General features: G+C 37.7%; 1 protein-coding gene across 2 annotated transcripts in view; it reads left to right on the plus strand.

Annotated features, from left to right (window-relative positions):
• Nucleotides 1-15,738, plus strand: part of GRB14 (growth factor receptor bound protein 14) — a 126,912-nt gene that overhangs the window by 74,864 nt on the left and 36,310 nt on the right. For both annotated transcript variants that reach the window (XM_081242222.1, XM_081242223.1), the window contains one exon: nucleotides 2,403-2,559. In XM_081242222.1, the coding sequence (XP_081098348.1) occupies nucleotides 2,403-2,559 (157 nt within the window). The remainder of the gene's footprint in view (nucleotides 1-2,402; nucleotides 2,560-15,738) is intronic.

Raw genomic sequence — 15,738 nt, forward strand, 5'->3', positions numbered from 1 at the left:
TTATACTAAAACACTTAGCAAAGGATGTACGCTTTGCATGGGGTCTTAATAAACACAATGAGCTGCTTGAGTTAGGACAACAAGGAGCCATTGAAGAATTTTAGAAGAATGACCTGATGTGATTGGCTATTAGAAAGTTTATTCCCCTAGCAGTATGGACAAAGAGTTGGAGAAGGTCTTTGGCTAGAACAAGAGATATAAGTAGGTGGATATTACCACTAGAAACTTACAGCTTCATGGCACACATATGATTAAAAAACACAATTCAAGTATTCCTTGGTCCAGGGGCCCAATGATATTCTCAGGACCCTTTTCATCTCTTGGCATGGTTTACTCCATGTGGGCCCCATTTTCCCACAGTCTTTCTCTTCATGAACAGTAGCAGCTTCACCCTACACCTGCCCAGTGGAAAAGAGGGCTCACTTTATGGTTATGTGAATGGATGTCTAGATTGGCCCTGACTGACTCTGATTAGGTCTTGTGCCCATCTCTGAAATAGTTACTGTCGCCAGAGGGATTCTGGGTGTCGATTGATCAATTTGGATAACAACTATGTGAAGCTGAGGCAGTCATGCACTGGTAAACTGGCTATAAAAATAATTTTTTTTTTAAAAAGGCCTTATTTGTAGCATTTGCCAGTTTCTTTGGTGTACTCCCACCATAGCTGATTTCAAGATGCCTGGCTTGCAGAGTTCCTGAATGTTTAACAATCACCTCTTGCAAGCCCGTTCCAGCAGCTCCACTATACCATCACTGAGCTGAAAGTAGAGCTGCCAGAATCACAAAGACTAATGGTGAGGGAGGGAGTGGGTCTCTAAAAGATAATCAGAATGCTCTTAGAAGAGGAATAGGTGCCTGGTAGCCAGTCCAACAGATAAGCCTGCACTCTACTGCGTAACGTATACTTTGGTGTCATGATCTGATTTTACTTAGGAATTTTTTTTAAAGTTCTTATTTCCTTGAATAACATTTTTAAGCACCTTATAATATTCCATTTTGTGAAAGTACTATAGTTTACCATTCTTTTGTTGTTATATATTTAGGTTGATAGAATTATATATAATGCTTTTCTGGATAAGTCTATGCCTAAAACTGTTTTCTACATTTATGACAGATTTATTGAGATAGTTTGCCTAAGTGAAATTACTGAGTCAAAGGAATGGACCTTTTAATGCTTTCGATAAATACTTTCCAACAGGTGTACAAAATAGTTTTACCAATTTATATCACTCCTGTCATTGTAAGAGAGCAACTATTTCATTCCACTGTCATTACACATAATTAGAAAAATAATCGATAGAGAGTTGATACATCATTTTAATTTTCATTTGTTTGAATTACTGAAAATGTTTAAATGTCTATATTTTTATAAGGTGTATTTCTTATGTTGAATTCTCTTACAATTTCCTACTTCTGTGTGTGTTGATCTTACTATACTATTTTCATAGGTATTTAGCTTATTATAATTAATTTAATTTATAAATGACATATCACAGTTAGTAGTGGAAATTCTAGCACATAGCATAACTTGGTAAATGTTGATGGGAGTGTTGTATATGAAACTCTCTACTTCTATATGATTTGGGGTGACATTAGCTGCTGTAATAGATAAATAAAGAATCACAGTGAGTTAACAGACTAAAAGTTTATTTCTTGCTCATGTCAAAGTTACATGTGGGCATTCCTAGTTGGGCACCTTCCATGTGGTCATTCAGAGACAAAGTCTCCTTCTGTCCCATGGCTCTGCTCTCCTCTTTAGGTCTTTGTCATCATTTCCATTCAGTGAGAGGCTGGCGTAAGAGAATGGATGACAGTATATGGGAAATTTTTATGGATTAGGTCTGGAGGTGCAACACTGCATGTCCTTACATCTCATTGACTAAAACTCAATCCCATGGACACAACTAATTGCAAGGGAGAAAAGAAAAAGGATTTGGTGAACGTCTAGCCAGTCTTTGCCAAAATTTCTATAACCTGATATAGAGAAATCTTTATATTCTATTTACTGCTGTTACAACATGTATATCTGGGAATAAATCACCCACGTTACTTGGATTATTTACAGATTTAAATATGGAGTGGAAAATTTAAAATATAGTTAAGAGATATGTAGCTTTTTAGTTACATATCAGAGTGGTGGGAAATGACATTGAATGGTCATTGAGTGGCCTCCAGTTTAGACACTGAAGAGAAGAGATTGGAAGTTGTCAGACAGAGTGACTTTGACACATATTATAAACAAGTCTTGGATGGGCAACATTTACTCCATGTATAAGAAAATTAGATGTAAAACAAACTGTATAAGGAATTTGTAATTAGCTCAACTGACAAGTTTGATGACTTATTAGAATGCTATTTTTAATAGACTATTTTAGCTCATTTTTTAATTTCTACCTACACAGGTAATTAAAGTATACAGTGAAGATGAAACCAGCAGGGCTTTAGAGGTACCCAGTGACATAACTGCCCGAGATGTTTGCCAGCTGTTGATCCTGAAGAATCATTACATTGATGACCACAGCTGGACCCTTTTTGAGCACCTGCCTCACATAGGTCTAGGTAAGGATACAAAATCATAGTCATATCATTGCTTTTCTGCCCCTTATAGTTTGATCATATGGCAAAGGTTTTCTTCACTTGTAGAAAAATAGAGGACAATTATGAATAGTCCTTTTCTTTGTTTTTTATTTTTGGGTTGGTAGTTGAGAGAAAAATAAAGTAGCACAAAATGGAAATAAGAATAGAAATATTACAAATTTACCACCCTTCCTGGTTTAAATAATGATGTGTGGAAATTTGGGAGCTAAACCATAGAGTCTAAACTGATGGAAAGATACATCTCATAATAATCTTTAGTAGCACAATGAACATTTTTTGAGAGGTCAATAAAATATGCTGTTATTTGGACTACTTTTTGAATTGATTGTAGTGCAGACGTGGGAAATATCCACAGTGGTAGTTCTCTTTATGGGACTGTACACCCTAAATTTTTCTTGAAGAATGAGTAATCCTTTACATTTTAAAGTCATAAACATAAAACATAATCGTATTTATTTGCGGTTGGAAATATATCTCTGTATTGTGAACTGTAGAGGCTTTTCCCCTCATATCTTTTAATAAGTTATAAAGAATTTTCATTCTTCTGCTAGCATGGGACAGAATTTGGCGACAATTTTATCTCCCCTTTCTTATTTTTACAAATACTGCTGTTAAAAAACATGTCCCCATAATAGGTAGGTGAGAAAGGAAGGAGTTTGTGATGGCAGTGCCATTTGATTCTTTGAATTTTGTATTAGTTTCCCTTGGCTGCTGTAACAAATTAGCATAATCTCTGTGGCCTGAAACAACTGAAGTTTATTCCGTTACATTTCTGGAGGCCAGAAGTCTGAAATCAGTATCAATGGATTAAAATCAAGGTATCTTCAGGGATGAGCTTCCTCTGGAGGTTCAAGGAGAGAATCCATTTCCTGCCTCTTCTAGCTTCTTGTGGCTGCTGGCATGCCTTGGCTATGGCTGCATCACTCTAATCTCTACCTCCATGGTCACACTGTGTTCTCTTCTGTCTGTGTGCAGTCTTCCCCTACCTCTCTCTTATAAGATAGTAGCATTTAGGCTTTATCCAGAATAATCCAGGATAATCACTGCACTTCAAGATCCTTAAATCAATGATACCTGCAAAGTTTTGTTTTGTTTTCATTTTTTTACCATGTAAGGTAACATCCACAGGTTTCAGGGATTAAGATGATATCTTTAGGGGGCTATTATTTAGCCTACCATCAACTCCTTTGCATTGTATGTCAAACAACTTTTAGTAATAAACAACTTATTCAAAATTATTTTAAATAAGTTGTCAATGACAGGACAATTTGTCCCTTCAATTTGTTTAAAGAATTGAGAATTTTATACCTAGTCATGAGAATCATTCACTTTCTTGCATAGCTAGCTACCAATATATAAAAATTTTCCTTCGTTTGATACATAGAGGGTTTACACCTCAGAGCAGCGTACCAAAGTAAGGTTCAGTTCGGATGAGAAGTTTGCCTTTGTCTTACGAAATGCAATAAAGATGATGTTGGCAGAAAAGGTATGTTCTTAGGAGGATCCGTTTTTAAAAGATTCTGGAAAATGGTTCATTTAAAGTCCCTTGCATTCCCTGAACCATTCAGGAAGTGTCTATAGTACTTCCAATTTGAAGACTGCTGTCCAAGGATGTGTCAGGACCTCAGGAAGAGGACAGAGGGAAGACTGTGGAAAAGAAGTTTGGATAGTTTGACAGTCTCCACAGGGATTCTGAACCTCAACCCACCCTCCCACCCCCTGTTTGATAGTTGATGAGCTACATGTCAGCTGATCTCCACAGCTGAGCATGTACCTTCCAAGAAAACTTGAATTCTGAAGGTATGCTATACTGGTCCGTGTGACTTGCTGTCTCACCCTCGTAGGGCAGAAAAAGTTCAACATATATTTTCTTCATTGCCATTTGTGACTAATTTAACTTCTATTCATGATCATTACTCTCAGAAGTATGGTGTTAACTCTCAACAGGTACCTGCTGTAATTCCAAACTATTTTGTTTGCTTATGCTTCTAGAAATATAGCTCTCAATTAGTATAATATATAATTACAGTATTTTATACTCTTAAATTTTTCTTTTGGAGAGAGTTTAAAAGTCATTAAACATCTTTTGCAGTTATAGTCACTACAATTTATCCCTAACAAAGAGCTTGAAGTTCAGTAATAAAATCTACTTTATAAATCAAGAAGCAGTTTTCACAGAGACCGCGGCAAGTCATGTGAGGAATAAAAAGATTTGTGCAAGTCTTTTAATGTAGAAGCTTAAAATGGAACGTTGAGAATTAATTTGAGCTACATGCTAAATATAAACTTTTAGGCATTGAATAGAAATATATTTCTCCATTACTGTATTTTCTGGAAACTGCTGAAATAAAATCAAAGATGTGAGAATATTGTCTCATGGCTTCATTAACCATGCATTAGACCAAAGCTTATGAGAAAGAAATTTAGTTCCAGAGCTTTTCTCTGTTCTTTTTTTTCTCTTTGTTTTTACTCAGATAAAAACTTTATACAGTAGAAAAATTGCAGACACTAATGCTACCCAAATACTAATGTATATTAGATTTTCCACCTTCCGTTCCTTTTTAAAAAAAAATCTGCTGCTTTATTTCCCTAAGGATACACTGAGATGTTAGATAATGAGAGTTAATGAATATCCAACTAAACTCTTGAGAAACAGTTTTTATTCTTTTTCTTTCTTCTAATTCTTTAACAATATAACAAGAGAATAACAACTCTTAAGATGCTGTGGTCTTCCTCAGCATCAAATGTAAAACCAGTGTGTCTTTGAATTTTATTTGTGTGTGTGTAGCTTATAAATACTTTTGTAGTAGCTATTCAACCTAAGAGTAGTATTCAGAAACATTTTTGCTATTTGCATATTAAAATGAACTAAAAGAACTGGAGTGGGGTGTTTCTGCCCCTTAACTATGCTGTGCAGCTACTGATGCCCTTTGTCAATAGAATGAAGCACTGACATATTCAACTGCAAATCTTCTTTTAGTGGTGATGATGTAAAGAACCAAAGGACAAATCATTTGCCAAAACTTTGGTGACCAGCTAGTGAGCTTTGCATGTTGTTCAGGAGACATTCTTGACCTCTCTTTGATTAAAATGATGAGTTTTCAATAAACAGAATTCTAAAAGTGAAGAGGTGGTCTATTATTTTAAAAAAAAATATTTAATACAAAAATAATTCAGCTCACTGTAAATAACAGAAATAAAGATGTCAGGAATTAAACAATATTATCCATTATTTCACAACGCTGAGATAACTTTCTTTAGTTTCTCTATTTTTTTTTAAGAGTTTATTAATTAATTTATTTATTTTTGCTGTGTTGGGTCTTCGTTTCTGTGCGAGGGCTTCCCCTAGTTGTGGCAAGCGGGGACCACTCTTCATCGCGGTGCATGGGCCTCTCACTATCGCGGCCTCTCTTGTTGCGGAGCACAAGCTCCAGACGCGCAGGCTCAGTAGTTGTGGCTCACGGGCCTAGTTGCTCCGCGGCATGTGGGATCTTCCCAGACCAGGGCTCAAACCCGTGTCCCCTTCATTGGCAGGCAGACTCTCAACCACTGCACCACCAGGGAAACCCCTAGTTTCTCTATTTTAACATAATCTCTAGCCTGTGAGTTCACTTGTGTAGACTACCTTGTTTTATATATGTGTGCATTTTTTTAAAAATACTGATTTAGTTTTTTTTTTCCTTTCCACCTTACAGATTCCACAAAAACTAGGAACTAACTCCCCCTGCCTTTCCCTGTTGCTTTCCTCCAATAGTTTAACAAATATCTGTTGACTGTTTTGCACCAAGCCTGTTTTGTGTGTGGATCCCGGGGGTACAGTATGAACACAACAGACAAAAAGCAGTGCCCTCATGAGTTTGCATTCTAGTGGGAAGAGAAAGACAAGAGATACATGACTAAAATGTGCAATCTCTTAGGTGGTGATTAGCACTGGGGAGAAAAGGAAGGCAGGGAAAGGGATAGGGAGTCCGGGGCTGGTTGGGAGATGCACTTTAAGTAGATCAGGGAAGGTGTCCCTGACAGCGTGATGTTTGAGTAGAGGTCTGAAGCAGACAGGAGCAGGTCTTGCACTTAAATAGAAGATTGTTCTAGAAGGAGAGAACAGCAAGCGAGAAGGCCTGGACGTGGCAATGTGCTTGTGTTCAGGAAACAGGACTTAGGGAGTCAGTAAGGTAGAAAGTAATGGAAAGGGACTGCACAGAGCTACCGCAGAGCCAGCTCATGCAGGGTCTCCCAGGCCATGGAAGGGACTGGACTTTTACACTGAGTGAGGGAAAAAGTAACTGTAGATCTCTTCATCAGAGAGCAGTATGGTCTGACTTAGTTTTAAAGTCTACTACTAAGAAGACCCGAACGCAAGTTTTGACCATTTGGAGGCTAAGCAACTTCGTTTTGCTTTTACATCAAAGTATCTGTGGCTTCCAGGCTTGATCCTTGCCCATCTCTCATTTCTGCCAGTCGCGCATGCCACATTGTACCATCTTCATGTCATGGTCTGCACATGTACAAGGCTTAGTGTTTGTGAGATCCTGAAGCCTTGTAGGCAAGAATATTGTGACTTAGGAGATAGATGAGAGTGGGGAGTTTTCTGCCTCAAGTTCACTTTAATATCCCAGATAAGCTTAGGAAAGTTTCAGAGACATGCTATGTGGTTAATAGATGTGCTACTGTTGTTGTGTGTGATCCATTAAAACACACCACAAATTACTAAGGTCAGAAGGGGGAGCACATGACATTCAAAATATGGTTATGGAATTCAAAGTCTGTTTTCAGAATGACACTTTGTGTGGCAAAAAACCCTCCAATTTTATTGGTATTTTTAATATGAATGCATATGTGTGATAGCTACTATTAATGTGCATCTTATGTGTGCAGGGCCACTACTTAGAGGTTTCACATTCATCTTGATAGACACTCTCAATATTTAGCCTCATAGCAACCCTGCAATGTACATTTATTTCATCTCCATTTTACACATAAGAATGCAAAGAATCGGTGATAAAAAATACCTGGCCCAGAGTCAACCTTGCACAAATCTAGGTACCTGTCAGATTCTCAAGTGTATGCATTTTCTGTGGAAGCAAGTTTGTTATTTCCTCACCTCACTAGGTCAGGCCAGTGTTTTCGGGATTCTGTGGTTGGTTTGTCTCTCTCACTCTCCATCTGCATCTCTCATGCATGCTATAAATACAAACTTAAATTCTGAAACCTCAAAAATATTTTCAGACAAACCTAGGTAGTACTGAAATGATTGGAATCAAACTGAGCCAGCCTGGTCCACTTTATAGCAGAGCCAGCTATTTATCTTGGCTGAGAAGAGGATCACTTTGGAAATGGGCTGTTGTTGAATTTATACACATTGTGAATGGTAATATGACATTTGGAGCTTTGAATATGATATCAATATTTCATATCCTCTGTCCATAGTTATTAATGTATGCTACCAAGAATTTTCATAGGTAGAGTAAATCATGGAAGGCAGCTAAATAGCCTGATTTTGTTACAAATTGCTGATTTGCCTGATTTGGGGTCGTGTTATTATGAGTTTCTAGTACTACATACAGCTTTATAGACATTGGATTTAAAATATCAGTATATCACCAAATATTTCCCCTTCTCTAATGATATAACAACCCGTTTTGTAACTGGTGTGTTTTACTTCACAGCCACTGGATGTCACTATAGTTCCCCAGATGGAGTCCCCTGCCTTTACAATTATTGTAAGAGGATGGTGGGGCGCGGGGGGTGGGGGGAGACTTCAGTTTTAAGTCTTCTGGAACTTAATGGGATCCATGTTTGCTTTGCTCCCATTTTGATTCCTAATTGAAGCCATGGCATGAAGCAGCGGCAATTAACACAATACCTCAAGCGCATACCTATAGATTCCTCGGGAAGTGGAATTAATTGTATTTTAGTGTCATTGCTAGGGACCGCTGAGATTTCTATTGTGAGTATCATTGTGGAGTGGCTTTAATAAGCAAAATGAATGACTGCAGGCTCTTAATGAAACCATTTTTATATGTGCAGCCATACACACATGATCTCTTTAAGACTGAAGCAATGCACAGCAGCGGTGAGGGAACACTTCACAGCCGCCTACTTTGAAGCTGCTCCTTCACTTTTTTCTTCTTTGCAAAAGAAACACAAGTGTTTTTTCTGTTGTCTGGCACTGATACTGATATGTAGTTGTACTTTCTGTGCTGTTTGGAACCTACCAGCCATCAGAGTTGTGACCACCCTCGTCACCAGCGGAAATAATTGTGAAACCCTTAGGACGTGTGCTTCCTTCTCTATCGAGACTTATGTAGCCCTGACCTGAGGGTTAAGGCGACATGTGCTCTGGTAGCACACTAAGGCTGGAGGTGGAAAATGTGAAGCCAGCAAAGAGTGCTCATAACTAAATCTGCCTTGTAGTCCAGCTGATTTTTCCTTTTCAGTATTCTCATAGCCTGAGTTCAGCTCTCATCATCTCTCTTCTCAGGAATTCCTTTAGCCTCACAGTTGGTCCTTCCTCTCGACTCTGGTCATAACAAAGTTATTCATCTGAGTGCAGACCTTGATTCACCTTGCCTTAGGGTCCAAGGTCCTTTGCAGGGTGTGTAGTACCTGTGACCTGACTACCCTTCCTACCTCAAGCCTTGTGTCTTGTACCTCCCTTCTCTAAGTTTATACATTAGAGAACTGCCTGTAGTCGCCTGCATTTCTACTCCTTGGGTTCCTTGCTCATGCTGTTAAGATTCTCAGGAAGCCCTTTCTCACCCGTCTTTACCTGGCTAACTGCTATGCATCTTCCAAGGCTTACTTGGAATGTTAGTTAAAAATAGCAATAAAGTATAACTGTATAATAACTGCTAGCCATTTCCTGAAAATTCCTATGAAAACAAAGATGGAACCCCTCAGCTGTCCAAGCTGACTGACAGCTAACCTAGTGCCACGGTCTGGGGAGAGGAGAGATAGAAGAGCAGTTGGAGGCATCCCACACTCAGTCTTATGAAGTAGAGTCACCCTTTCCATTTGAGAGCAGGTAGGGAGACACACCTGCCTCTCTCATATGCCTGGGTACAGACTTTGGCTGCTCAGAAGCTAGTTGTTTTTTTTTTTTTTGCGGTACGCAGGCCTCTCACTGTTGTGGCCTCTCCCGTTGCGGAGCACAGGCTCCGGATGCGCAGGCTCAGCGGCCATGGCTCACGGGCCCAGCCACTCCGTGGCATGTGGGATCTTCCCAGACCGGGGCACGAACCTGTGTCCCCCGCATCAGCAGGCGGACTCTCAACCACTGCACCACCAGGGAAGCCCTAGGCTAGTTGTTTTTTGAGACAATTGGCATACTTGCTGGCACTACCTTTTCTCATACATCCATTAGGAAATTACAACCTCCCCCCAATCCCCCCCCCCAAAAAAAAGAGTGGTGCAGGAAGCACTAGGAGAGATAGAGGTGAACTGTGTCCTGGGAGGTGAGGCTCCCACAAGTACACACTATAGGTGGGTGTGGAGAACAAGCAAATCTGGATAAGAAACAGATTTAAGGCTGTTCAAGCAGGATTATTTACAGTATCAATTAATGAGAAAAATAAAACCTAATGCTATTATAATAGGGGAATGTTATAAATTACAGTATATTAATAGGATGTAAGTTATGCTGCTTTTAATCATGTTTTTGGAGTTTTTCCTTTGAAGACTGATGTGGACAAATGTAAGATTGTAACAGTGATTGAATAAAGTATATATTTTTCACAGCATTTAGGAAACATTGTATATATGTTTATATGTGTACAGTGTTTTCTAAATGCTGTGAAAAATATATACACATAAACTCACATAGTCCCAAAGAAAAAGACAATATTGTAATGTTAAGTGCTTATTCCTGACTGACAGTTTTAAAGATGGATTGTGATTGTCGGGTGTGTTTTTCAAATTTTCTGTAATGGAAATGTATTATTTTAGTAATCAGGGAAAAAAAGAAATAAATACAATTTTTAAAACTTATTAAGAGATTTTTAAAGACTTAGTTCAGACAACTTCCTGAAGCCCCAAGTTGGATCAAGTACCCATCTTCTACACTGCTATAACGTTTTCTGCAACTGTCTTATAGTGATCATATTACTAAAACTAGTCCATAATTCCATAAGCAATGGAACTCTCTGTATATGTACATCTTTGTAACCCAGGGTCTAGGACAAATAAATGGCTTTTGAACTACAGTATGCTAAACTGTAAGTTGTTATATCAAGTAGTTCAAAGGATGGATTACAAAGTACATAGAAGGAAGAGACTTGAAAAAGAAGCCAAAGAAATCACATGCCATGCCCAGATGGAAATTTACTCTGAGTCCTTAAATGGTTCATTGGATAACTTAGAATTCATGGAAGCTGTTTCTAAGCTCTTCAGGTATTAACAGTCAGCTTGAGATAATATATATGCAAACATTCTGTGGAAAAATAAGGCTTTCTGTGAATACAAGTTGTGATCATTGAGTCTGAGTTAATATGAGGGCTGTTTCACTCTGTTGAAGAATGATCCACAAGGCCTTTATACCCATCAGCTTTAGTGTCAAGATTTTCCTATTATTGCACTTGGGAAGCTGAATGTGGCAGTGGCAATTTTCCAGGGAATCTTGCTGGTATTAAGTAGTTTTCTTAGGTTAAGGAAACTTTTAGAAATTGAGCCTTGCTTTATTCTTTGCTTCTCCAGTTTTTGTTTTGCTTGGTCAGAGGCTGTTCATTTTTATCTGAAAATAAGATTGACAAAATGTATGTAGTTTCTACCTAGCACAGAGAAGTACAAGGACCATTTGTCTCCTGGAGTTTCCTGTAACAAAGGTATACAAAGAATTGTTTTCTGGGTGAATTAGAGCTAAAAGCCACTTTTGTTTCTTCTCTTATCAAGTGATGAGAAGAGTAGGGACTCCAGTTTCTATTTGATCCTCCCGCTGTACTTTCAGTAGATTCAGTGAAGAAATCCAGGTAGAAGGTCACAGGTGAACACTTTCCATTCTGGGAGGATTGAGGTTTTTTAAAAGACTTTGAAGTTAAATCAACAGTTTCAGAATAAACTTCTCTCTCTTTTTTTTTTTAAAGAAAAAGTTTCTGAGAATTAAATAGAAAACAGAATTATGTGTATTTATCACTGTTTGGTAGTATTTCATTCTATTAACTTAAGACTTCACTGATCTATCAGAAACAAAAATAAAACTTAAAGTGATATGAAGCTTTTGTTGTTTTAAGAAAGCTTTTTTTTCACTCTTTTTGAAGGTTTTTTTCCCTTTTTTCCTCCTTTTTGGTTGCTGTCTTGAAGTGATTTAAGACAGCTTCTCTCCTATTTTTCTACCTATGTAAGAGTGCTATTTGATCATTGTAATAATTCACTTTACAATCCCTGAAAAATTCTTCAGAAAGCTTTTTAAATAGACTTGTATCTGTTAAATTTTAGTAATACATCTTAATATAGTATTTTAGATGAATTTATGAAGTTTTAAAAGTAAGGTTTTTTTAAAAAAAATCACGTTGAATTTATTTGAATTTTACCAGGGGTCATTTCTCAAATGGTGGCTCAAAAAGTCTCTGAGTTCATTCTGGGTGACAGCTCCTAATATTGTTTTTTCAAACATTACAGCAAAGAGCCCCTAAATATAGAATTAATAATTTTTTTTGATAATTAAAAAATATAAGTTACTTAGTAGAATTACTGAGTTGGTTAAAGTCTGCTTGGTTTTAGAATGGGGCTATAGAGGAAGAGTCAAGAGAAAGTTTATGGGAAGCCATCTAGACAAGGGTTTTGTTTTGTTTTGTTTTTCCTTTCTTGGGTGTTGGTGATGATGTCTTATACTATGCTTAGTCCTTGGCAAAACAAAGCTGGTCTTCAGCCACTTTTCACCTCCCTTTTAAGCATTTTTCTTTTCCTCTCAAAGTAATCTATCTAGGCATCTTATATCCTCTTGTTGAACTTCCTCCCTGTTAAGGTCTGTATTTAGTTCAATATCTGCACTTTAAAAAAACACAAATTTTGGGACTTCCTTGGTGGCGCAGTGGTTAAGAATCTGCCTGCCAATGCAGGGGACACGGGTTCGAGCCCTAGTCTGGGAAGATCCCACATGCCACGGAGCAACTAAGCCTGTGCGCCACAACTACAGAGCCTGTGCTCTAGAGCCCTTGAGCCACAACTACTGAGCCTGCGAGCCACAACTACTGAAGCCCATGCGCCTAGAGCCTTTGCTCCACAACAAAGAGAAGCCACCACAATGAGAAGCCCGTGCACCGCAATGAACAGTAGCCCCCGCTCTCACAACTAGAGAAAGCCCATGAGCAGCAACAAAGACCCAATGCAGCCATAAATAGATAAATAAATAAATAAATAAATAAGTTAATTTTTAAAAAAACACAAATTTTCTGTAAGATGTGATTAGCTGATAATCAGTTAGGCCTCTTAGGGTTCTTTGGGCTATTTATTTATTTATTTTTAAATTTTATTTTATTTACTTTTTTATACAGTAGGTTCTTATTAGTTATCCATTTTATACATATTAGTGTATACATGTCAATCCCAATCTCCCAATTCATCAAACCACCACCAGCCCCTGCCACTTTCCCCCCTTGGTGTCCATATATATTGTTCTCTACATCTGTGTCTCAATTTCTGCCCTGCAAACCAGTTCATCTGTACCATTTTTCTAGGTTCCACATATATGCGTTAATATACGATATTTGTTTTTCTCTTTCTGACCTACTTCACTCTGTATGACAGTCTCTAGGTCCATCCACGTCTCTATAAATGACCCAATTTCGTTCCTTTTTATGGCTGAGTAATATTCCATTGTATATATGTACCACATCTCCTTTATCCATTCATCTGTTGATAGGCATTTAGGTTGCTTCCATGACCTGGCTGTTGTAAATAGTGCTGCAGTGAACATTGGGGTGCATGTGTCTTTTTGAATTATGGTTTTCTCTGGGTATATGCCCAGTAGTGGGATTGCTGGGTCATATGGTAATTCTGTTTTTAGTTTTTTAAGGAACCTCCATACTGTTCTGCATAGTGGCTGTATCAATTTACATTCCCACCAACAGTGCAAGAAGGTTCCCTTTTCTCCACACCCTCTCCAGCATTTTTTGTTTATAGATTTTCTGATGACGCCCATTCTAACTGGTGTGAGGTGATACCTCATTGTAGTTTTCATTTGCATTTCTCTAATAACTAGTGATGTTGAGCAGCTTTTCATGTGCTTCCTGGCCACCTGTATGTCTTTTTTGGAGAAATGTCTGTTTAGGTCTTCTGCCCATTTTTGGATTGGGTTGTTTGTTTTTTGATATTGAGCTGCATGAGCTGTTTATATATTTTGGAGATTAATCCTTTGTCAGTCGATTCACTTGCAAATATTTTCTCCCATTCTGAGGGTTGTCTTTTCGTCTTGTTTGTAGTTTCCTTTGCTTTGCAAAAGCATTGACGTTTCATTAGGTCTCATTTGTTTATTTTTGTTTTTCTTTCCATTACTCTAGGAGGTGGATCAAAACAGATCTTGCTGTGATTTATGTCAAAGAGTGTTCTTCTTATGTTTTCCTCTAAGAGTTTCATAGTGTCCGGTCTTACATTTAGGTCTCTAATCCATTTTGAGTTTATTTTTGTGTATGGTGTTAGGGATTGTTCTAATTTCATTCTTTTACATGTACCTGTCCAATTTTCCCAGCACCACTTATTGAAGAGACTGTCTTTTCTCCATTGTATATCCTTGCCTCCTTTGTCATAGATTAGTTGACCATAGGTGCGTGGGTTTATCTCTGGGCTTTCTATCCTGTTCTGTTGATCTATATTTCTGTTTTTGTGCCAGTACCATAGTGTCTTGATTACTGTAGCTTTGTAGTATAGTCTGAAGTCAGGGAGTCTGATTCCTCCAGCTCCTTTTTTATTTCCTCAAGACTGCTTTGGCTATTTGGAGTCTTTTGTGTCTCCATGCAAATTTTAAGATTTTTTGTTCTAGTTCTGTAAAAAATGCCATTGGTAATTTGTTAGGGATTGCACTGAATCTGTAGATTGTTTGGGGTAATATAGTCATTTTCACAGTATTGATTCTTCCAATCCAAGAACATGGTATATCTCTCCATTGTATCATCTTTAACTTCTTTCAACAATGTCTTACAGTTTTCTGCATACAGGTCTTTAGTTTCCCTAGGTAGGTTTATTCCTAGGTATTGTATTCTTTTTGTTGCAATGGTAAATGGGCGTGTTTCCTTAATTTCTCTCTCAGGTTTTTCATCATTAGTGTATAGGAATGAAAGAGATTTCTGTGCATTAATTTTGTAGCCTGCAACCTTACCAAATTCATTGATTAGTTCTAGTAAGTTTTCCGGTGGCATATTTAGGATTCTCTATGTATAGTATCGTGTCATCTGCAAACAGTGACAGTTTTACTTCTTCTTTTCCAATTTGTATTCCTTTTATTTCTTTTTCTTCTCTGATTGCCATGGCTAGGACTTCCAAAACTATGTTGAATAAGAGTGGTGAGAGTGGACATCCTTGTCTCGTTCCTGATCTTAGAGGAAATGCTTTCAGTTTTTCGCCATTGAGAATGCTCTTTGCTGTGGGTTTGTTGTATAAGGCCTTTATTATGTTGAGGTAGGTTCCCTCTATGCCCACTTTCTGGAGAGTTTTTATCATAAATGGGTGTTGAATTTTGTCAAAAGCTTTTTCTGCATCTATTGAGATAATCACATGGTTTTTATTCTTCAATTTGCTAATATGGTGTATCACATTGATTGATTTGTGTATACTGAAGAATCCTTGCATCCCTGGGTTAAATCCCACTTGATCATGGTGGTTGATCCTTTTAATGGGTTGTTGGATTCTGTTTGCTAGTATTTTGTTGAGGATTTTTGCATCTATATTCATCAGTGATATTGGTCTATAATTTTCTTTTTTTGTTGTATCTTTGTCTGGTTTTGGTATCAGGGTGATGGTGGTCTCATAGAATGAGTTTGGGAGTGTTCCTTCCTCTGCAATTTTTTGGAAGAGTTTGAGAAGGATGGGTGTTAGCTCTTCTCTAAATGTTTGATGGAATTCACCTGTGAAGTCATCTGTCTGGGACTTTTGTTTGTTGGAAGATTTTTAATCACAGTTTCAATTTCATCAATGGTAATTGGCTGTTCATAT

The sequence above is a fragment of the Mesoplodon bidens genome (assembly GCF_964165515.1).
Source record: "Mesoplodon bidens genome assembly, chromosome: 8".
NCBI classification, from domain to species: Eukaryota; Metazoa; Chordata; class Mammalia; order Artiodactyla; family Ziphiidae; genus Mesoplodon; species Mesoplodon bidens.